This window comes from Lynx rufus, unplaced genomic scaffold (assembly GCF_022079265.1).
Source record: "Lynx rufus isolate CCGP_SWC_20201006 ecotype Redwood Valley unplaced genomic scaffold, mLynRuf1.p SCAF_11, whole genome shotgun sequence".
Classification (NCBI taxonomy): Eukaryota; Metazoa; Chordata; class Mammalia; order Carnivora; family Felidae; genus Lynx; species Lynx rufus.
In genome coordinates, this window is record NW_025814825.1 from 26,200,816 (window position 1) to 26,224,330 (window position 23,515).

General features: G+C 56.8%; 2 protein-coding genes across 10 annotated transcripts in view; both read left to right on the forward strand.

Annotated features, from left to right (window-relative positions):
- The first annotated feature begins 1,167 nt into the window (after window positions 1-1,167).
- Window positions 1,168-12,215, forward strand: OPN4 (opsin 4). Of its 2 annotated transcripts, none has more exons than XM_047072608.1 (10): window positions 1,168-1,528; window positions 2,852-2,997; window positions 4,287-4,420; window positions 4,745-4,948; window positions 5,590-5,761; window positions 6,215-6,379; window positions 7,313-7,420; window positions 8,335-8,515; window positions 9,366-9,509; window positions 11,821-12,215. In XM_047072608.1, exons 1-10 carry the CDS (start codon window positions 1,400-1,402, stop codon window positions 11,899-11,901), a joined length of 1,464 nt encoding a protein of 487 aa, XP_046928564.1. In that variant the 5' UTR covers window positions 1,168-1,399; the 3' UTR covers window positions 11,902-12,215. The 2 variants fall into 2 exon arrangements, with proteins under 2 accessions (XP_046928564.1, XP_046928566.1); XM_047072610.1 differs by lacking the exon at window positions 11,821-12,215 and adding an exon at window positions 11,499-11,537 and having other exon boundaries at window positions 1,400-1,528.
- A 2,302-nt stretch (window positions 12,216-14,517) lies between these two features.
- The window catches only part of LDB3 (LIM domain binding 3), a 60,714-nt gene continuing 51,716 nt past the window's right edge, over window positions 14,518-23,515 (forward strand). For all 8 annotated transcript variants that reach the window (XM_047072611.1, XM_047072612.1, XM_047072614.1 and 5 more), the window contains exon 1: window positions 14,518-14,610. In XM_047072611.1, the coding sequence (XP_046928567.1) occupies window positions 14,518-14,610 (93 nt within the window). The remainder of the gene's footprint in view (window positions 14,611-23,515) is intronic.

Sequence of the window (23,515 nt, forward strand, 5' to 3'; positions counted from 1 at the left end):
GTGTCTGAACCATGAGCTGGCGCCTATTGGGAAGTGTAGCTTCTCTCCGAGTGTGGGTGCTCCCCCCTGCCCCCCATCCCACCCAAATCTGGGGCTTAAGGAAAACTGTTTGTAGAGACTGGGGGTGGGGGGAGTCCTGGAGGAGGAGACAGCATATGTCTCCACTCCAGGGCTCTACAAATCTCTGCGCTGTGCCTCTGGACACACTCCCAAGTAGGATGTTCCTGGAAGCCAAGTGGGCCCCCTGCGAAGATTGCTCACCTCTGGGCTCTTCACTTGGCTCCTGCTGCCTCCTCCAAGAGGGGACCCTTCCACCCCGACACTCACTCATCTCAGCCAGGCCTGAGTCCCCAGGTCTCTACCAGATTTGCCTTTTTGGATTTTTAAAGTCTTTATACTTCAATAAAAAAGTTTATTATCAGGACGCCTGGGTAGCTCAGTTGGTTAAGCGTCCAACACTTGGTTTCGGCTCAGGTCATGATCTCAGTTTGTGAGTTTGAACCCCTCACCAGGCTGTGTGCTGACAGCGTGGAGTCTCTCTCTCTCCCTCTCTATGTATGCCCCCCAACATAAATGAATAACAATTTAAAAAATTTATTATCAAAGGCAAGAAATAAACAAATTGCCTTGTGATGTGATATCACCCTGATTTTGTGATATCCTGGCACATCCTCAGCTTCTTCATCTGTGGAGTGGATGACCAGCCTTGGTTCTGGGAGGGGGGTGGTTGTGAAGATGTGATGGACTCATGCAGGCTGAACCTGAGGGCAGGGCACCCCATGGAAAGGGTGAAGCTGGGCGCCACTGGGCAACCCCGGGCATCATTGAGGGAGCAGACGCTGTTCTTGATGAGCTCGGGGAAGAGAGAGAGCCTTGTCAGAGGGGAGGACAAAGGCTCCTGTCCAATGTCCAGGAGGCCAAGCACAACAGTCTCCCCTGAAATACACATATACACACACATTCACACTGACACACACTCTCATACTCATGCGCGCGCGCGCACACACACACACACACACACTTTCACACATGTATACTACCATCATCAAACCTTCTGTGGACAGATACCCAGGGACCTGTATCTCAGGGAGCCCGCAGGACTGAGCAACTGGGCATGTGCACTCCCCGCTCCGCTACTTAAAGGTGGGGACAGACCCCGTGGCTATGAGTCGCCATAGCTGTGACACTCGTTCCTTTGTGCTTCACTGGACACAGCAGTCATCAGCTCGAAGAGCAGCTCCAGGCTCGGTCCATGCTGGATGCAGGAACAGGCAGCCAGCCGATCAAGCAGGGATGCTAAGGAAGGAGGAAGTTTGGGAGACGGGGCACAGCTAATATCCTGAGCACCTTGTGCCCTTGACTTCTCTGTGGGCTTAAGAAAGGACGGCCATACTTCAGGATGAACCCTCCTTCAGGGCCCAGAACCCAGGAGCCCAGCTGTGTGGCCACCCCAGCTTCACCCAGCAGGTGGGACGGCTACTGGAGCAGCACTTCCAGCCTGGACCAACCTCTACCCATCAGTCCCACGGTAAGCCAGAGGCCAGCGTGTGCACACACACAGCCTCCCCTCCCCTCACCCTGGCCTCCATGTTGAGAACACACAGGGGCTTTGACAGGGAGATAGAAATGGCCTGAGCTCTACTGTGGGAACTTGGGCATGTTACTGGACCTCTCTGAGTCTATCCCACAAAGAGGACAAGGAAGACAGTATAGGGAATGTCTTTCCCTGTGGAGTGCATTCGAGGAACAGAAAGGCCAGCCCTAAAGGACAAGGGGCTGGAATGGCCCAGATCTGTCCTTGGCTGCATCCATTCTTTTCTGAGGGTGGTTGGATGTCCCATGAAGCCTTCCAGAGAGGAAGGCATACCCTAGGTCTCTGGATTTGTCCAGCCCAGAGTGAGGTGTTAGGTGCCTTCTGTTGTGTCCAAGATCCTGCCAGGGCCCCAGGACCATAGCCCCCAAACCCACTGTTAACTGGTGAGGGCTGGCCCTTAGGACCCTGGGATGCAGGCCTATATCCTGGATAGGATGGAAAAGCTCTGTAGCTATAGGAGGCAAGGCAGAGACTAACTTGTCCTCCTTCCCAGGAAAGGAGCTAGGGCAGAGGGGTCTTTAAAGCCCTTTGTACTGGCCTATAGGGTCATGACCTCCCTGCAGTGACCCTGGGAGACTTAAGTGTTCTTTTTTTTTTTTTTTTTTTTTAGTTTATTTATTTAATTAATCTCTACACCCAACATCAAACTCATGACTCCGGGATCAAGAGTCATATGCTATTCTGACCGAGCAAGCCAAGTGCCCCGTAAGCTTTCTTTTTAAAGGGAAATTCCTTTCCTCTCTCCCATGCCAGGCATCAAACTTAGCCCCATTCCATTATACTGTGGCAGTCTTTGAGGCTGGGGGTCTTGAGGAGAGGGGCTCTACCCAACCCCACCACCCCGGAGTCTACAGGGCCTAGAATACCATTGCGGACCATCTTGAGTGCTTGGGTCAGGGCCATATAGTGGAGAGAAAGCCACCCAGGGGATGGCTCTGCCTTCTCCCCAAGGAAAGGTAGACTTACTCCAGCCATGTTCCTCCTTGTCGGACATGTGTCTGTCTGTCCGACCAGCCTCCAACAGATGATCCTAGAATCCTTGTGCCTCTGTGTCATGGTATAGGAGCTTGAGCTTGACTTCAGAGAGATCTGAATTTCCACTCTGGTTCAGCCACTTCCTAGTAGTGTGGCAAGTGGCTGTGCCACTCTGAGCCTCAATCTCCCTACCCACCCTATGGGAACCCTAACCCTTCTTTCTCGGGGTTATTTGAAGATGACAGGATAACGTGATGCTCTTATTTCTCTGTCTCTCCGCAGGCAGCCAGGGCTCAGGCTGCTGCCTGGATCCCTTTCCCCACAGTTGATGTTCCGGACCATGCCCACTACACCCTGGGCACAGTGATCCTGCTGGTGGGGCTCACGGGGATTCTGGGCAATCTGATGGTCATCTATACCTTCTGCAGGTACCTGGTTGGTGGGCATGGGCACTGAGGGCAGCTGGCCATGCAAAGACAGGGCAGGAATTCTAGTGCCAGTTCTGCCAGGGCTCCATTGAGCCTGGGTGGGGACACCACGGCCAAGCCCTCAGTGGTCTCAGGGCAGGCCTCCATCTTCCAGCTCAGGGAAGGGGTCAAAGAGTAGTCCAGGGCAACTTGAGTGGCACATGCCAATGGGCCCCAGGCATAGTTTCTGTAAGACAAATGTCCCTACAATACCCGAGCCTCTGTCCATTCTACCCTGCTCTCAGCTTACCTCCATGTCACCTGCCCCAGTGGGTATCCTTCCTCTGCCTCAAAAAGCAGCCCAGGCAACAGGATCCTTAATCCTCAAGACTCTCAGCAGCCACCCTTTGAAACCACCCCCATTTTCTTTCCCCACTTGCCCCATTCTTGGGCTGAATGGTGAGACAGGAGGTGAAGAAGTGAATTCTGACCCTACTACCTATTAGCTGAACCGACTTGGAACAAGTCACTTATCCTCTGGGAGTCCATTTTTCTTGTTGGCAAAACAGAGTTGTGATTGATTTCACGGAGTCAATGTGATGGTTAAGTAAATCTACGCCTGTGCAGTGCCCATCAAATAAGTGTTTGAATCCTGGCAGTGCCACTTACTGAGCCTTGTTATCTGGAGGAAGCCACTTCCTGGGTGGGAACCTCCGTGTTCCCATCTGGAAAAGAGGGAGGGGATAGATGCAAAGATGGATAATTATGGGAGAGAAGTCTGTGAAAGTGCCTGACCTGCAGGGCACAGCCTGGGCCATCCCCGAGGGTGAAGACTGCAGAAATACTGAAATGAGGGGGACAAGGAGGGTCACCTGAGGAGGAAGATGTGAGAAGCTCCGCAGGAGGAGCCACTTGGGAGAACTTGGCCTGGAGGGGTTCAGAGGAGTGAGGGGTGTGTCCAAGGAGAGAGTGTGGGTCATGCAGAGGGTTCCAGAAGGAGAGAGGAGGAAACAGATGAGCCCTAGAGCTAGCTCCTGCTTCTGCTGGGCTGCACGACACTCTGGGAGTGGTATTGCTCTCCATACAGGGCAAGAGTTGCTGTCTTTCAGGGGACCTCACTTCTTAGTCCACACTGTCAGGCTCCAGAGCTGTCTGGCTGGTGCTGGCTAGGTAGCAAGACGGATTGTGGCCCAGTGGCTGGTGACTGTACATGTGCACATGTGTGCGTGGGCACGCGTGTGTGTGTGCACATGTAGTTCAGGGAAGTTCCCCAGCAGAAGCACCTCCTGACAGCTTCTGACCCTCCACAGGAGCAGAGGACTCAGGACACCTGCCAACATGTTCATTATCAACCTCGCGGTCAGTGACTTTTTCATGTCCTTCACCCAGGCCCCTGTCTTCTTCGCCAGCAGCCTCCATAAGCGGTGGCTCTTCGGGGAGGCAGGTAGACGTTCAGGGTTCCCTCATGCTGGAGGGAGGAGGAGGGTTGTGGTGGGCCATGCCCACAGTGGAGGGTGGCCTTGGACAAGGAGGTGATCTGCTCTTCCTGGGCAGAGAATGGGTGGCCGCCCTCAATCCCATGAGTGAGCAAGAGGGAAAACTCAGCTTCTGGGCCAGATGTGGCAAGTAGCCAGGCTGGAGAGGGGCTCAGGGCTGCTTTTCTGGAGAGAAGGCAGGAGCTGAGTATGCAACATCCTCAGACGCTCCCTCCCCTGGGGTATCTCATGGGCTCCTGCCAAGATCTGAGGTCAGGGAGCTGTGCCCACAGGCTGCGAGTTCTATGCCTTCTGTGGGGCTCTCTTTGGCATCACCTCCATGATCACCCTGATGGCCATTGCTCTGGACCGCTACCTGGTGATCACGCACCCACTGGCCACCATCGGGGTGGTGTCCAAGAGGCGGGCGGCGCTTGTCCTGCTGGGCGTCTGGCTCTATGCCCTAGCCTGGAGTCTGCCACCCTTCTTTGGCTGGAGTAAGTGGACTGGGGGAATCGGGAGAGGGGAAGATAAGCTGGGAAGGGCATGTTCAAGGGGCAGGTTGGTAGACTCGGGGTGGCCAGCTGGCAGGTGGGGCCAAGGGAGTGCTTGAGGCTCAAGGCAGATGGATATTCAGGGCACATGACTAGCAGCAGGGAAAACTGATGTGCCATCAGCAATCAGAGCGTGACCTGGGTCCCCCTCTCCCAGTACAGGGGAAGACCACATGGCTCTTGCGTGGTGGGAAGTGACAGGTGTATCCAATGCTGAGTTGCAGAGTCAGACACGCAGGCGTTGGGGTGTGGGGCTTGAGCGGGTAGGAGAGGTAGCAGGAAGGCACCCACCTTTCTGTGGCAGGATCGAGCACCTGGCCAAATCTGGTGGGGTGAGACCCTGGGGCTATGGTGAGGTCTCTGTTCCAAACTGGCAAAAATGGGCAGCAGTGGGCTTTGCCTGCTAGAACTGGCTTGTAAAGCTCTCCTCCAGGTGCCCTGCTTTCCGCACTGAACTGGGAAGGGCGGGGCTTGGGACCAGTGTTCAGGGATCCCAGACCCCACCTCCAGAGCCCCTACTGGAGGAGGAGCCTGAATCACACTACCCTGAAGGCTGAGCACCTGCCCCCCACCCCGGATTCCAGGCGCCTACGTACCAGAGGGGCTGCTGACCTCCTGCTCCTGGGACTACATGAGCTTCACGCCATCAGTTCGAGCCTACACCATGCTGCTCTTCTGCTTTGTGTTCTTCTTGCCCCTGCTGGTCATCGTCTACTGCTACATCTTCATCTTCAGGGCCATCCGAGAGACAGGCCAGTAAGAGCTGGGTGCGAGGAGGGGCTGGATGGGAGGGTAGCCATACCCCTTTCCAGGGTGCCCCTACCCTGCCCCCAGGCTCACATGTGCACCCACCCAGGACATTCCCAGCTGCAGGTGGGCAAGGACAAGCTGAGCACACGTGCGTAGTAGATGGGATGTCTAGAGATGAGAGCAACCTGGGTGCTTAGAGGAGTCTCAGAAGATGGGGACTTCTGAGGAGGGGACCTTTAGGCTTGGTCAGGAGGTCTGTGGGGGTAGAGAAGACATCACAAGGGGAACCACAGGGAGGCAGCTTAGGCTGGATGTGGTGGAGAACTTTTTGGGAGTCAGGGCTTCCTGCATTGGAGGGAATGACCAGGTAGGTCCAGGCAGCCTCCCCCACAGCGGCCGTGATCATGGCACTCGCTGCATCCAGAGTGGGGTCAGACTTAGACTTTGCACCCATCCTAGGGCTCTCCAGACCTTCAGGGCCTGCGAGGGCGGCAGTAGGTCCCCCCGGCAACGGCAGCGGCTGCAGAGAGAGTGGAAAATGGCCAAGATCGAGCTGCTGGTCATCCTTCTCTTCGTGCTCTCCTGGGCCCCCTACTCCATTGTGGCCCTGATGGCCTTTGCTGGGTGAGCAGTGCCCAAGGGGCTGGGGCAGGGGCCGGAGAGGGGAGGGAGGAGGGTAAGGGGACCCTCCTCAGTCTAAGCCCAAGCCAGCCATCCCTACAACTGAAGTCAGTCCTCAGAACTTTGTTCATTCTCCCCGGGCTGTAAGGTTCCCTGCAGGAGATGGGCCCGCCCACTCCTGGAGGCACTGGAACACATACCAAGTTAGGGGTGCGGGGAGCTCTGGACCACAGTGGATTTGACCTGAGGGCCTACAAGGGCTACCAGGTCCTGCCAGATCCCATGGGAACACTTGACTCTCCCTGAGTTTCTGGCTCCCTCTTCACCTGTGGACACACAGCCAGGAGAGCCGCTCACCCCCTGCCTGCTCGTCATTTGTGGCTAGAGTCTGGGGACCTTGATGTCCACAGCAGCATGGACATAGGCCAGAATGCAGAAGCACTTTGAGACAGTGATACTTATTAATCCTGGGACGTGTTTGGGTATGAGACCTCCTTGTGCAGGAATGGCCTGGTCCTCCCTAAAGCTCTCTGGTGAAATCACTCTAAGGCAGCCAGGGAAGCAGTGGGTCTCAGGGTTGGGTGGGGTGGGGGAGGAGATGGGCGGAGGGCCAGAGTCACTGGGGGTGGGGAGGGCTTATTGCCAGCAGCACAGGCTCCAAGCTATAGTGGACCTGGTGGAACCTCCCAACCTGGCACATCTTCCTCTCAGCCGCCCTCCCTCAACTGCTCCCCTGGTTCCCTCTCACCTCCGGTCAGAACGCTCCCTGAATGGCAGTCCCTCCTGGGGGGCTGATGTGGCTATGCTGGTTTGGGCCAGGTTGGGCTGTGCCCTGCAGGGCCTGGCCTAGACGAAGAAGGTTCCTGAGTGGGAAGGTGGGCTGTGGAGGCTCTAGGAGGGCCAGCTGGCAGGGGGACCACTGCTTCTCTGTCCTAGGTACGCGCACGTGCTGACACCCTACATGAACTCGGTGCCAGCTGTCATCGCCAAGGCCTCTGCCATCCACAACCCCATCATTTATGCCATCACCCACCCCAAGTACAGGTGCGGCCCTCCTCTGGGACCCAGCCCCAGGTCTCCAGACCCACCCTCATGGGCACAGAGGGCCTGAAGCAGTGAATGGGCGCAGAGGCCAGCCATCTTTCCTATCTCTCGTATATGTGGGGACCTCTAGCAGCTGGGAGCAGCCAGTGACACTAGGTGGGGTCTGGAGCTGCTGTGCACCCCCCCTACCCACTGCCCCAGTTTCCCAGGGGGCTCAGCTTGGAGGGACATCAGAGCTCCCTGGGCAGTGTCCAATCCTGACTATGGAATTTTTGGAGCCAGGGCCCAAAAGCAGCCAAGATGGCCAATAAGCAGTGATACCCGCTAGAAAGAGAAGCCCCCAGAGAGCAATGTCCTAGAGAGACCACAGTCGGGAGAGTTCAAGGGCCCTAGCAGAGGCCTGGGACTGGTTCTGGCCCAGAGCCTTCTCTGCTGTTAGAATCCCGGCACAGCTGGCCTCTTGCATGAGGAGGCCTTCAGTGCTTTCTTTTGCCTGGTGGTGTCAGTAACTCCCCACCCTGCTGAGGCCAGCTGCAGGCTCAGAGGAGCATCCCTGGTCCCCATTGGAAGAGATGTGCCTTGGGCCAGCCACGTGAGAGCTGAAACCAAGCACCTTGCTGAACCTGCTACCCAAAGCCTCTCCCTCCGTGCCCATGGCCTCAGTGTCTGTCCATCCCCAACACTATGAGCCTGTCAGTCTCTTTCACCCCAGCATCTGTCTGTCCTTCCTCATCACCTCCTCTGACTGCCAGTATCTTTTTGTCCATCGCCATCACCCTATCAATTGTCTGTCCTCATAACTACAATGTGTGAGACCCCCCCATTTCCCCAGTGGCTTTCTCTCCAATCCCATTAGCCCTGTATCAGTCTGTTGGTCCACCCCCATCTCCTAACCAGATGTGTTGTTCTTGCAGAATGGCCATTGCCCAGCACCTGCCCTGCCTGGGGGTGCTGCTGGGCGTGTCGGGCCAGCGCACTGGCCCCTACGCCAGCTACCGCTCTACCCACCGCTCCACACTGAGCAGCCAGGCCTCGGACCTCAGCTGGATCTCTGGACGGAGACGCCAGGCATCCCTAGGCTCAGAGAGTGAGGTGGTAAGAATGCTGGGCCCTTGCTGGCTAGCACCTTGCCCTCCTTTCCTCAACCAGGCCAGCCTCAGGCCTCTGGGCAAGGCTGCCTCTGAGACTCAGGGACCCTCAGGACCCTGGGATGCGGTCAGGAAGAGCCCTTCACAACTGTTCCATGGCTTTCCCTTGCACCATCCGCCCCTGACAGGCAAGGACCCTGGTGAGGCAATGCATTGGCCCAAGGTCACCCAGGAGCAGGACCAGGACTGAACATGCATCTTCCAGCTCTAGGCCATCTCTCTTCCATGCTGGCATTACTCCAGGAGCTTAGAGCCACAGCTTGAAAAGACAGGCATTTGTGGCCCTAGAGGGGCCTCCCAAGAGACAGGCAGGAGCTAGCTGTCCCCAGGAGAGTCTTCTGTGCTGTGGGCTCCTGTCTCCCAGCCACACCTGGGCTTCTCCATCACTGTAACTACAGGGCCCACCATGGGCCTCACCAAGAATCGCCACTGACCTTTTGCCACTGCTTCCATCCCTGGAGGTCTCTGTTAAGGGGCTGAGGGAGGAGCTGCCAGCGGTCCCTTCCTTGAACCACTGTAGTGCACGACATCAAAGAGTGAAGACAGACCCATCCCACATGCTTAAGAAGGCACACAAATGCACACACACACACACACACACACACACACACACACACACATGAACACATGCACTCAGAATTTGCAGGGATTGGTGACCAGCAAGCCTACAGTATCACAGACCCTGCCTCAGTGAATATCTGTGTGGACGATGGAGAGACACTTGGCTGGGGAAGAGGGCAAGAGCAAGACTCTGGAATGTCCCTCTCACCTCATAGTGACTCTCTCACCTTCCCCAGGGCTGGATGGACACGGAGGCGGCAGCTGTGTGGGGGGCTGCGCAGCAAGTGAGTGGACGGTTCCCCTGCAGTCAGGGCCTGGAGGACATGGAAGCCAAGGCCCCTGTCAGGCCCCAGGGACGGGAAGCAGAGACGCCTGGGCAGGTGATTGGGCCCGGCACCTGCCAGTCTATAAGGGGGTGGGGACAGGGGGCAAGTAGCCCAGGGAGTGGCCTGGAAAGGGGAGCTGTTCTTGTGGGCGGGCCCAATGCCCTCTGGGAATCACTCCCTCCCCACCCAGATTTCCCTTGCCTGCCTGGGGTGCCTGGGGGTCTCTGTGACTCCAAGATGCTCCGAGCATGCCTGAATGTGGTCTGTGACTGTACCTGAGAGTGTCTGTGATTGCGTGACCCTGACTATGCACATGCATGGCAGTGGTGGTAGCTCTACAGTGCTGTGATGATTGTATAGCTTGTGTGTGTAAGTATGTGTGACCGTGACAGTATGTGGTATGTGGTGTGCAGTGAGTCAGTGGAGTGTAACTTGTGCATGTGTGTGACCATGTGCCCAGCACATATTCTCTGTCTCTGTGACACCACAGGGCATAGGACTGAGTATGCCCCAACCTGTCCGCTCTAAACTGCGTGTGACCACGCTGTCTGCGTGACTGGAGGCTGGATGTACCTGGGGGGTGGGTGTTGTAAGCTGTTATGTGCTCGCTATGAATGCCCTGAGATTAGGATGTCACCCAGAATACTTGTGGCTATTAAAAGAAGGCCAGCTGTCAGCCCAAGTGCCTATGGAACGGAATGTCGATGGCGATTAGAGAAGGCCATATTCTGGAACGCTGGAAATGCCGTGTGCACAGGCCCCGAGGCTACCCTCCCCCCTCAGCTGACAGCTCTCTACCCAGCCCCTCTGTTCACACTGGTGCAACACCCCCAGCTCCTGGGATCTCTTGGGCTTCCCTAGCAAGCCTAAGACCATGTCCTGCCTTACGTCCCCAAGGTTGCCCCCTGGGTGTCCCAGAGAGGGGGAGCCCTGGGCTGCCCCCTGCAGTTGCGGAATCCCTGCCTCTCCCAGGAGCACAGCTCCCTCGATGCTCCAGCTCCAGGGACGACTCACCCCCTAGCCCTGACCCTGGGCACTGTGAACAGCCACAGAGGCCAGGACGGAGACAAGCAGTGAGGAAAGGCAGTGGAGGGAATGTCCTGGAGGGAATACTGGGCCGGGCTAGGGCACTGGGCAGGGAGGGACAGCATATCAGCCATCACCTAACACGTGTGATAAGCACTGCCATCGAGGTATCAGCACACAGGGTGCTGAAAGCAGAGGCAAGTCCCCGAGGCCTCCCCAGGAAAGGTGGAGGTGAAGCAAGGGTTGCCAGGCAGGATGGGGGTGATGTTGAGCAGTCCAGGCCAAGAAAAGAGCCTGTGTGAACACAGTGGGGCCACTGGGGAGCTTGGCGTGTCCTGGAACAGAATGTTGCTCTGTGACCCAGGAGCAGCCAGAGGGACTCCGGGAGCTAGTGGTGGGGAGAGAAGAGGAGAAAAGAAGGGCAAGAGGTGGTAGGAACTGTGGGGAGGCCCAATCAGATACTGACCTGAGGGGTCTCTAGCCTTGACCCTGGGGGGAGCAGGGAGCCCTTGGAGGACTTAGCTAGGGCTTTGAGGTAGGCTCGGTCGACCTTGCGGGGTGGTTGGGTTCCCTGCAGCGGCTGGAGAAGGACAGCTGGAATGTAATGAGCGGGCAGGGAGAAGCCTGGAGGAAGCTGGTGCTGTAAGACAGGCAAGAAATGAGGCGACTGCGGCCGCAGGGCGAGAGGAGTTGCAGGCCCCCCAGAGGGAGTAGAGGAAGAGGACAACTGGACGGTGGGGGTGAGGGGAGCTCAGTTCTGACTGACTGCAGGAGTCTGAGAGCCTAGGGGACGGCCCCGGGGGGGAGGTCTTGCTGGTGGCCTTAGATAGTGCAGGCTCCATCCTCCAGGCCACAATGTGGCCTCGGAGAAGGCCCATCCCCCAGCCAGGACACAACCTGGCCTCTCCATGCGACCGCACTTCACTGCTTGGTGACCCTAAACATGGAGGGTCACTGGGAGAATGCTCCCAGTGGGACACTCCTGGAGCTAAACATATGTGTGCTGTTTGCTTTCAGACCAAAGGGCTGCTCCCCAGCCAGGACCCCAGGATGTAGGGTGCCCATTGGCTCACCTTTTCTTCTGGGACACATCCAGCTCCCTCACCTCCCCCTCATACACACAGACCCAAGATCACCCCATGAGCCTTCAGGCTTTGGAAGTGGCCCTGTCACCCAGGCTGTGCTGGATTCGGGGCCCCACACCCCAAAACACCTGCCCTGCCATGTGCTCGGCACCCACTTCTCATCTCAACAGCCTGCACCCCGGGCTCAGTCCAGGCCCTCCTGCTTCCCGGAGTCATCTGCCTCTCCTCAAATGCTGTGTGCTGTGATTGTCCAGGCGATGACAATGGCGATGGCTCCGTGGGACACGCCAGCTAATTGCGAGCTGCCGCTGCACCCGGGCTGGGCATTTCACTGACGTGGGCAGGCCAGCACTGCATCTCCCGCGGCCAGCAGTTGAAGCCGAGCACAGACTTTCATGCACCGGAATCTGTTCTTCACCGCTATCCCCTTCCTGCTTCCCCAGTGCTATTTCTGCCATGGCCCACCCTCTTGTGCACACATACATTTTCGGGCACACTCTTCTACCTGCACATGTCTGCATGCCCACCAAACACACGTGTGCACACACTGCACCTGTGGCGTGTCTCGAATCAGTGACCTAAGATCATCCCAGGGCTGTATCGCTCTGACAGCGTATAGGAAAATAAAAAGCAGAGAAGCATGGTCTTCACCTGTTGGTGTCGCGATGGGAGAGAGACCCAGGGCCTGGCCTCTGACGCCCGCAGCATCTCTTTCTCCCCTCCCTCTGTCCCCCACCTTGCAACTCTCACTCCTGAAGCCTCCACCTCAAACTGCGAGGGGAAGAATAGAGGAGGGACAAAGACCAGGATTGTCCCCACCCCCACTCCCCAGTGAGCTGCTGTTATCAGGAGGGGGTTCATGCCCAGCCTGTGGGCACCAGCTCCTCTCTGGCTGGGTCTCCCAGGGGAGGCAGACGGAGGGAGGCTGGCCTTCCCCTTTAAGAGCATCCTTCCCATCACCCCTCCCTTTCCCCAGAGGCAGCATCAGGCAGTGTGGGTGCCAGAGTCCAGAGAAAGAGCCTGCAGCTCCAGGTACTGCCTAGCCCGGGGCTTCCCCTCCCCCTACAGGGTGGGCTTCTTTCTTTCCCCACACTGGTCATACCTTGCTGCCGGGTCCTTTCCAGCTTAGCAGGACAGACCCCTCCTAGGAAAGGGGGAAACCTGGAGGTGGGGATGGATGGGAGGGGGCCTGGGAGTGAGGTAGGGGATGGTATGGGGAGGGTGGGGCGCTGGCCACGAGCTTCCTGGACTTCCTGGCTTCCCAGGCCAGGCCTGGGCAGGGGGGCAGCCTGGGCTGTCTGATACCCAGCAGAAGAGGTGGTATAATGGGGGAAAGAATACAGGTCCTTCTTTGGCGTCTTCCACTTGATATTCTTGTGAACTTGGGCAAGTTACCAAATGTCCCTGTGATGTGGGGATGCTACCATGCATGTTGTATGTGACAGGCCATGAGGTGGGGTGATGGCAACTGGGAATATGTCACACCCCAGGCCCACTCTGAGTCTTCAGGGCCTAGCCAAGGCTAGAGCCTTCCCAGAGGGCCAAAGAACTGCCAGCCCTGTCACCTTCACCTTCCCTGAGCCTCAGTTTCTCCAATCAGAGCCAGTTTGGGCCTTGATCTATCTCCAGACCACACAGGGCCTGAAGTGTCTTCTGAGGAAGGGCTTCTGGAGGTATCTTGGCCCAAAGAACACACTGGCTGGAGTCCCAAGGGGCCTAGGCCCCCAGGTCCCCACCCAGAACACACTGTCTCTGGGTTACAAGCTAGACACACACTGCACGCACTTCCCCCTCCTTATGCCTTCTGGCCCCACATCCCAGCAGCTGAGCAAATGGCATCTCCTCCCCTCCTCCCTACCCACTGCCATTCCAGTGCAAAGGGCATGGGGGCCTGGCGTGCGACATTGGCAGCTGGAGCTTTCCATGCTGCTGTCAAGTTTTCCAGAGCACAAATGAGACAGGAGAGCCAGGAATAACCTCTGGGCCCCTAGAGGGTCTGGAGGGTGTGGGCCTGCCTCAGACCTGCTTTCAGACCCTGTGCCAAGACCCTGTGCCCTTCGCCTCCATGCCTGGCCTGGGAATCGGGAGGTGCCTGCGGCCACGAGGAACCCATTATCTGGCACAAGCCCAATAGAAATGAGCACCATTCAGGTGCTCCAGCATGGCCTGGGTCCACTCCCTGTGTGACCTTGGAGAAGGCACTTAACCTCTCTGAACCCTGGTTCCTGCAGGCCAAGGTGGCAGCCTCTCAGAATCTGAGGGGATAATGCCATGAGGGACCTGGAGCTGAGCTCAGCCATGACCATAGACACAGTTATTATTTGATCATTTTTATGGCTGGACAACCCTGGACCAATTGCCAGTCTCCTGAACAGAAGCTCTGTCCAGACCAGCTGGAGGCTCAGCTTGGTCCCAGGCTTTCTACTGGGTAAGCTTCAACCTCAGAGTCCTCACCAGGGAGCACAGGGCAGAAAGACACAAAGTGCAAAGCCCCAGTCTTCTGGGCAAACGGGTGGGTTGAGCTGGGCCGAGAGAACACACATCTGGGCTCTCTAAAGGGCAGAGGGAGCAAGGAGGAGAGAGCATTATCACTAACCTGGCCAGTCCCCCATCCTGCCCCTTGGGGGGTGCTGGGTGCTGGACACCCCTCCCCAGGGGCAATATTAGCCGTGTGAGTCACGGTGGGAGGCTGCGGGCGGGCAGAGTGTAGGGTTACAGTCCATTTATGGGCGCAGCAGAGGGCAGATATCAGTGTCGATGGCATTCGTTCCCAGCTATTCTTAGGAGCCTCTCAGGAGCTCCACACAGCCTGGCCAGGCAGCAAGGGACGGAGCAGGCAAGGCTGGGGGTCGGGGGTAGGGGCCCAGGTATAGGCTGGGGAGGTGGGTGCGTGAGGGCCCTCTCATTCTTCTCTTCTCTTGTTCACAGAGGCTGCCGCTGTCAGCACCAGCATGTCTTACAGCGTGACCCTGACCGGGCCTGGGCCCTGGGGCTTCCGTCTCCAGGGGGGCAAGGACTTCAACATGCCGCTCACTATCTCCCGGGTGAGTGTGCACTGCCCACACAGCCTGGCACCCACAGGGGCGGGGCACACTCTGAGGAGGGTGTGCGCATCCCTCTGCTGTCCTCCCTGAGGCTCTCAGAGAGCAGAGCATGTCCCATCCGCAGACTTGGGGCTGGGACTGGCTCCAACTGGATACTGCCGGCCACAGGCCCTTGGTTTTGGCCATAGCTGTTGTCTACCTGAGCTCGCCAACCTGTTGTGAGTGTGAAACATGGGCAAGTGGTGGGTGTTTTGAGCCAAGAAGGAAAGGCCAAGTTTGCTGGGTAGGCAGGCTGGTGAACAGAGTATAGTGCCTTCCTAAGCCCTTCCCTGGGGAGGGTGGGCACAAGGTGCTCCCCAGCCTGGACCATCTCCACGGAAGGGGGCAGCTGCTTTGGGGAGAGAGCACTCCTAGCATGGAGAGGGCAGGTGACAGGCCAGCACATAGATAGGTGGACAGACTGGTGACTTCAGCTGCCCTGCCATTGGGGCTCAGGGCTAGGCTAGGCTGGTAACTGGGCTCCAGTGCCCCCTTCATCCCAGGCTCCAGGTAGCAGCCTCATCTCTACCCCCTTTCCTGGGCCTGCTGGGGATCTCCTACTGGTTTCCTCCCTCACCTGGCCGGGCCCCTACCCATTCAGCCACAGCGGCTCTGCCTACCTGTTTGACATTTTATTCCTCATGCTCACCTGGGCAAATGGTCCACATGTTCCGGAGTGTCTGTGGTCAGGGAACAACTTGCTGGGGATGTCACAGATCACTGGAGATTGAGTAGCTCTACTGCCTAGCCAGGAACACTCAAGTCCAGAGAGGCGATAAGCTAGATCTGCTTGGGAGAATCTGTCTTTGTTTTAACCACTGCTGTGTTCCCAGCACCTGTACCAGTGTCTAGAACACAGTAAGCATTCAGGCAACACTTGTCAAAGGACTCTCCCGTGAGTCTGGCTGAGCTGCGAGTCTCAGACCCTCTCTCCAGCGAGTCTGAAGGCCCTGAGGCTCAGGGTGGACTGTGAGATGTGGGAGGGCAAAGGCAAGCCCTGCCTGATGGGGTAGGGCTGAGGCTGAGCTCCTGTGCTGCTGGTGTGGGCACGAGGGGGCAGGCTGAGGTTCCAGGCTGTCACTGGAGGGTGATGGATGGGCCAGGGAGCTGGGACTGCTGCCCACCGGGGGACAGGGAGGCAGTGTCTTCTCAGGGCAGCAGAGCTCTGCTGTGGTTCTGGGGGTGGAGGGTGGGCGCGGGCAGGGAGGCACTGAGGTGGGCAGTCAGTGCTTGGCAGAGGGGACAGGGAGCCAGTGCCCCCATGGAGGAGCGATCTTGCTTGTGGAACTTGGTGTGGGTATTTGGGGGGGATCCGAAGAAGGAGAAGCCCCATTCAGTGGTGACATAGGAACTTCATAATAGCTACAAAAACCACACTCCTCCAGCGGGGGGCACTGGCCCAGCTCTAGTCCCAGGAAATGGCCATGTTCTCCATCCTGCCGGAGATCTTGTTCATTTGACTTGAGTCTCCACCCCTTCAGACCTACTGTCCCAGAAACCGCAGGGTGCAGTACCAAAAGGACACCCAGAGCCTTGCACACCCTGCCTGATGATGTGGTGATACATGGGCATTTGAGTCCCAGTGGACACTGCCCCTCCCCCACTGGACCCTGCACTGCTCTCAGGTGGTTACAGGTTTCCTGTATGTCCAAGGAGGGGCCGTCTACCCTCACTGTCATGGATCCACAGGCCTCCCATGCCTCAGACTGAACCCACATCTCCCCCAGCCCTACAGTCCTCCAGGCCTCATGCTGGTGCTCCCTGCCCCATCCCTGCGGGTGGAAATTAGCCTCCTGTCGCAGTAGCACCCAGGATAGTCAATGACCTCACCCAGGATCTATGCACCACCTGGCCTCAGCCAGCCCAGGGCTTATATTGCAGCACAGAGGCCTTAAGCTAGACAGCAGGAAGAATGTCCTCACTGCAAGGAAAGGGTGTATTGGGATGTCATGGAGCCAATGACTAGGGGGACCTTTAAAAATAGAACCCGCGGCTCATGCAGGGTATCGGGGGATAGGTACAATGGCCTCTCAGCCTCCTTCAGAGCCATGCCCCAAGTCATCAAGGCTGGGAACAGGCTGGGATGGATGCTGGATCCTCCCCAGGGCTTAGAACCTCTTCACAAATTTCTCGGGTGGGCCACTGATATCCTGGGCTTGGGCATCCCAGGCTCAGTGCTACTGGCCAGGTAGGGCCCAAGACACTCCCACCAGGCTGTGGTATTTCCTGCTGGGGCTCTCAAGGCCCTTCTGGACCAGGAACTTCTTCCCCAGTGGGATGCAGGGCCAGCGGATGCTCCAGTGTCCTGGCCTGAGCCTTTGCAACAGGGCAGTGGTGGCGTATTGCAGCGGGGTAGGGATGGGGGCAGCAAAGGCAGGGCTCGCTCATTCTCAGCAGGGCCAACAGCCCTGGGCACCTGGACTGCGGTCCTGAGAGAGGTGGTTGGGCAGGCGGGGCTGCGATTACCATCTCACTTCAGAGCGGGGCAAACCGAGGCTCGATTTGCTCAGGAGCTCTTGTGACCTTAGGAACCCCTAACTCCCTGGCCTGCCGCTCAGCCCTTTGGCTGGGGATTAGTAACAAAGTACTGAATGGGGCCTGTCCCCTGTCAGCTGTAGACACAGGCTGCTCCTCCTGGAAGAAGGCTGCCACCCTCACGCTGGGTGGTACCTCCAGTCCCCACCCGACCCTGCCCACCAGAATCAACCTTGGGGCTGTAGCAGCCCCCCTCCCTCTCCCAGTCTCCCTTCTGAGGATCCACAGAGAAGTGGGTTCAGGAGGGAGAATGGGAGGGTGGAGGGGAAATGCCTTTATTTATCCTGGACAGGTGCGGCTGGGCCTGCAACATGAGCTCCCCTCTCCCCCTGCCCCTCCATCCAGCCGCAGCCAATTCTCCAGGAAGTGGGGGAGGGGTGGGAGCAGCCTCTAAGGAGCAGCTCCAAAGGCCCAGCCCATTCGGGTGCAAGAGCTGGGGCAGAGGCAGGGGCTGTGGTCTGGGGCCTTGTCCTTGGTGCGTCGTGCAGCCCTTGACTCTACTGAAGAAGTGTGTGTTTTTGTCTGGCTCTGCTGCTCACAGTTATAAAATTCTGTGCACCTGTTGTTCCACTGAGGTGGTGGTGAGGATGGGGGAACCGTGGGGCTGAGTCTGGACCCCGGTGGGGGGGGGGGGGAAGGGTGCCCGTCTCTCTGCACCAATGCCTCTATCTCTTACAGCCGTATTCGCTCGGCCTAGCAGCCTCTCCTGGGGCACCAGCCCAGAAGCCTTTGTTTCTTTGCTGTTTTTGGTTCCAGTATTTGTCAGATCTCCTAGCTACAGTGGGGACGCAGAGGACGGAGGGTCCCCTGGGAGGGGGAGGGGGACAGGCCGAGACTATTCTGGGGCAACTGTGCCGGCAATTCCTGGAATTTCGAGGCCATAGTTGCTGTTTCTTGGGCAGCGCCTAGCAGTGCTGACAGGCTGTGCTGTTTATAGCCACCCTGAAGGTCAGGCAAGCCTCCGGAGGGCTGCTGGGAGGCTGGCCGGGGCCTTCCCAGATGAAGGAATAGGGAAGATAACCGGACAGAGGCCCATGGCTGGGGAATGCATTCTTGGAGGTGCCCAGGCCCTGCTTCCCTCCCAGGTACTCAGAGATGTCTTTGACTCTGTGAGGGCCCTGAAGGGAGTGGGCATGAAGCTGGCTGGGCCCTGAGGAGCAGACCCTCCAAAGCCTTGGGCCAGGACCTAGGACAAGGGCAACTTCATGGGCAGCCCCCGGAGCTCCTCAGGCTTAAGCCACTGTAGGACAGCAGCAAGTGTGAGGAAGGCCGGGCTTCCTGAGTAATGCCTACTAGGTCCCTCTGGGGCAGCCCTCCCACCTGGGAGATGTGTCCCCAGTTCCCTGAGTCTCCGTCCCTCTCTGCACGGTCCCCCATCATCCAGAGACTGTCCATGATTGCAAAGGCCCCCTCACCGGAGGCCCTCACATTCCCAAACACAGCTTCTCCACCTCTTTGGAGCCAGGAAACACCTCTATGCTGGGACCATCCTAAGAGGCATGAAGTGGACTTTACCATGCCCCAGTGTTGTCTGGGGCCCACTGAGAGTGACACCTAGGACATCCAGGAGAGAACTGTGGGAAAAGAGGAGAAGAAGAGAGAGACTCAGAAGGTCCTGCAGGGAAGGGTGTGATCCGCAAGAGAGGGGACCAGTGACTCCTGGTTTGGGGTACAGGGAGGTCACTTGCATGTGTGGAGTGGTGGGGGCTGATGCTAGATGGCTGGGTGTGAGAGGGATGGGAGACAGTCAGAGGCAGGACCTGCTGGTCATTCTTGGAGAAGCCTGAAGGTGAAGGAAAGGAGAGACATGACAGGAGCTGGTTGGAGCAACTAAGGCAGGGAGATCCGTTTTTTAAAGACTTAACTTCTTTTTATTTTTTATTTATTTATTTTTTTGAGAGACAGAGAGAACGCAAGCAGGGCAGGGGCAGAGAGACAGGAAGACACAGAATCCGAAGCAGGTTCCAGGCTCTGAGCTGTCAGCACAGAGCCCGATGTGGGGCTCGAATTCATAACCATGAGATCACGACCTGGGCCGAAGTTGGATGCTTAACTGACTGAGCCACCCAGGTGCCCCTAAATTTTTAAAAAAATTTTAATGTTTATTTTTGAGAAAAAGAGAGAGACAGAAAGCAAGCGGGGGTGGGGCAGAGAGAGAGGGAGACACAGAATCCGAAGCAGATTCCAGGCTCTGAGCTATCAGCACAGAGCCCTATGCGGGGCTTGAACCCGTGAACTGTGAAATCATGACCTGAGCCAAAGTCGGCCACTTAACCGACTGAGCCATCCAGGCACCCTAAAAGACTTAATCTTTAAAAAATATGTATGTATGTATGTATTTATTTAGAGAGAGCATGCAAGTGGGGTGGGGGGCAGAGAGGGAAGGAGAGAGAAAGAGAATCCCAAGGAGGCTCCATGCTGACAGCATAGAGCCAGACGTGGGGCTCAAACTCATGAACTGTGAGATCATGACCTGAGCTGAAACCAAGAGTCACATGCATAACCAACTGAGCCACCCAGTGCCCCAAAAGAATTAATTTTTTTAAATGTTTATTTATTATTTTTGAGAGAGAGAGAGAGACGGAGTACCAGCAGGGTAGGTGCAGAGAGTGAGGGAGACCCAGAATCCGAAGCAGTCTCCAGGCTCCAGGCTCTGCCCTGTCAGCACAGAGCCTGATGTGGGGCTCGAACTCACAAACCATGAGATTGTGACCAGATGCTTAACTGACTGAGCCACCCAGGTGCCCCAAGACTTACTTTTTTAAGAGTAGTTTTAGGTTCACAGCAAAATTGAGTGGAAGGTACAGCGTATTCCCACATACCCCCAGCCCCACACATGCATAGCCTCCCCCTGTTATCAATATCCCCCATCTGTGTGACACATTTGTTACACACGATGAACCTATATTGGCACATCATTATCACCCGGAGTCCATAGTCTACATCTGGGTTCACTCTTGGTGTTGTGCATTCTATGGGTTTGGACCAAGGTATAATGACATGGATCCACCATGTAGTATCATAGAAAATATTTTCACTGCCCTACAAATCTTCTCTGGGCAAGGAGAGGCTTTTTGAGCATAGACAAGACTCTGGCTTGTCTATCAGCCAGGGTGTAGTTGGGGAGCGGGGTCATGGGGAGACAGAAGCTTCCAGCTAGAGGATGAAGGATGGAGCGATGCCCCAGGGGAGGCCAGATGGGAAGGGAGCAGAGCATGGCGTGACAGTAATTTGATCACATAATGTTAAATGCACTTCGAGCTCCATGGGAAATCTCCTGGGGTGGTCAGCCTGGGTTGGTTGGGAGGGGATGCTGGAAGTTGCACAGTACACAGCATCTACTACATACCCTTGCCCTCCCCTCCAGCCCCTGACCCACCTACACTGGCAGGGGCTGGTCGGGGGGCAAGCGTACGTATCTAGAGGGAAAGAAGGCAGGCGCCTGTCTGGTTTTGAGCACTGAGAGTGATGGCTGAGCACTTCTGCAGAGCCCAGCTACCCCTCTGCTGCCAGGGAGCTAGGGAAATAAAAACCTTACATGTATGTGCCTGAGCCCTGGCCAGCGCCTTGCTTCCCTGGGACTGTGGACAGAACTTCCACTCTTCCAGCTGATGCTCAGGCCCCTCTAGGGACAGCAGGCTGGCTCAGGACTGATCAGTTGGGGCTGGCCCCTTACACGCCACTCTCTGCCAGCCCCAGATCTTATTTCCATGTGGGGACCAAGGAGGCAACTTCCCAGCCTCCACCCCTCTGGCACCCTTCGGGGATAGGGGTTAGGGGCCAGCCCTGTACCCGCTCCATTGGGAGCTTCCCTGAAACTTTCTTAGCTCTGCACCTCCTTACAGGATAACCTGCTTAATTTTTTTAAATGTTTATTTATTTTTGAGACAGAGTCAGAACATGAGCAGGGGGGAGGGGCAGAGAGAGAGGGAGACACAGAATCTGAAGCAGGCGCCAGGCTCTGAGCTGTCAGCACAGAGCCCAACGTGGGGCTCGAACTCATGAGCTGTGAGATCATGACCTAAGCCGAAGTTGGATGCCTAACCAACTGAGCCACCCAGGTGCCCCTACAGAATAACCTATTTAAAAATGTAATCCTCACAGAAATCCTGGGCGAAAGGCATTATTTCTGTCTTTACACAGAGGGCGTGGAGGCTGCTCCGTACCCTGAGGTCTGGCTCAGACCAGTCTGTGCTCTCTGCTTTACTGCCTCTCCTCAAGGCACCCACAGTTGCAGAGGCCACAGTTGCTCCCTGGCACCAGCTAGCCCTGTGTCCCCTGTCAGGTGCCCTAAACCACAGCCCAACAAAGAGGAAGGGCTCCCGTGAGGTGAGCCTGGGGGCAATTTTGGCCCCCAACCACCTAAAGCCTGTCCTAAGGAGCTTTTGAGACAGGCCAGTGCTCCTGGAGCTCGGCCCACAGCTGGGCCCTTACTTGAGAGGTAGCTGGTGATTGGGGATGACTGAAAAAGTGGAATGGGGACGAAACAGTGGTTATGAAGAGTTTTTCAAATGCTCAAAAGAGGATAGAAAGACTTCAAAGAAAAAAAAAATCCCCCGAGGATGTAGTGGCTTTGGGTCCTTTGTAGGACAAGGATCGAAGAGAGAGGGGCAGAGTCAGACAAGAGCTACATGGGGCACACCGTGCCTGGACTGCAGGCTTCACGAGCCCTGGGCTCCAGGCGAGGGTCCCAGGGTGACCCCACCCTTTTCCAGGGCAAGCTGCTCCTGAGAAGGGCGTGGGGATCTGATGGTCCTTGGGCAGAGCAGGGGTGACTTCCTTAGGGTCCCTGCCTCCTCTCAGGAGACCCAGGCAGAGCCAGAAGATCGCTCACCTAGCAGAGAATTACAGCACCTTCCACCCCATAAGCCCCAGGGGTCATGGGCCCTGCTCAGGGCAGCCAAAAGCCAGGCCAGCTGAGCCCTGATGAGCAGACACAGGTGCAGGAAGAGAGGCGCCAGGGCAGACAGGAGCCAGCTCGGCGCTCCCCTCAGGAAGTTTGGCTACTGACCAGGCTCTGGGGAGACTGAACATTTCCCAGGGAACAAGAATCACCTCAGTCTATACCTGAGGACGAGAGGGAGTCAGGCAGGACCAGGCAAGAGGATGGCGGTAGGAAGGTATGGTGTTACCCCACGCCCGAGGGTGACAGATGTCCTGAGGGCAACTCCGAAGGGAGGGCATTCCAGATAGTCCTACGGCTTGTCCTGGCCGATCTGGCCCCAGCAACTCTTGGATGTCATTCTGGTGTCCTTGCTCACACCGGCTTCCATGAGCTTCTGGACACAGCTCCGGTCCTCCCTGGCAGGCATCATCTCTGCAGGCATGAGGCCTGCCCTTCTGTCTCAGGGTCTGTAGTGGCCTGACCTGGGAGCTCCTTGCTGCAGAGTAATGGCCCCCTTCTCTGTAGATGGTGAGAAGCATCTGGAGGAGCACTGGTGTGGGCATGTCTTGCTGTAGGGGAGCTCTGGTGTGGAGGCTCCTCCTACTGTAGGGGAGCCCTGGTGTGGAGGTGTCCTGCTGTGGGGGATCCCTGTGGGCAGTCCACTAGGACAACAGAGGCATTGCACAATTCACCCTGAATGGAGACACACTGGTAACTGCTATCTTCTCTGAAATGCTTCCCAGCTAAGATGGACTGATGGATGGTCAGGGGGACTGACATGTGACACAGCAACTTGAACAAATGCTAAGGTAGAACCTCAGTGGTGGCTACGTGGGTGCTCACTGTAGAACTCTTCAGATGTCTATAAGAAAAAAGTGTCTGGGATAGCACTGACCTGAACGTGAAGCCCGAAGGTGTCCATAAAGGTGATTTTCTGCAGATGGGCCCAGCTGGGCAACTCAGCTTGCTCTCAGGAGTCCCCTCTTAGCCTAGAAAATGTTTTCTTTTGCTCTGTTGTTTTTTACCCTTTGTTCAACCCAAATCAAAGGCAACAACGTATTCCTGTCATCAGTAGAGGCTCCCTGCAGCCATGAATTTCGGGATATGGGATGTGTATTTTGAGAAAGCCCAAGTGGTTCCAAGATACCCCAGTGGGAGCCAGGAAGGCAGGCTGGACTTTGCAAACCAGACAACGTGGCTTCCTGGCAGTCTATGGGTTTTTTCTCTACTATCCTTGCCTCGTCTCGGCAGATTTGGGGGTGAGGGGAGGCTACTCTGGGCATAGGGTGGTCAGTGTTTAAGAAAGTAGTACAATCCCTGGGGCTAAAAGAGCGGGTCCACAGTGGGGGCTCACCTGCTCTCCCTGCTATCACTAGGTTAGCACACACGCTTCCTGACCTGCCCTGTAGAGCCCACTTGGGAATGGGCTGGAGACTGGTGACTGCA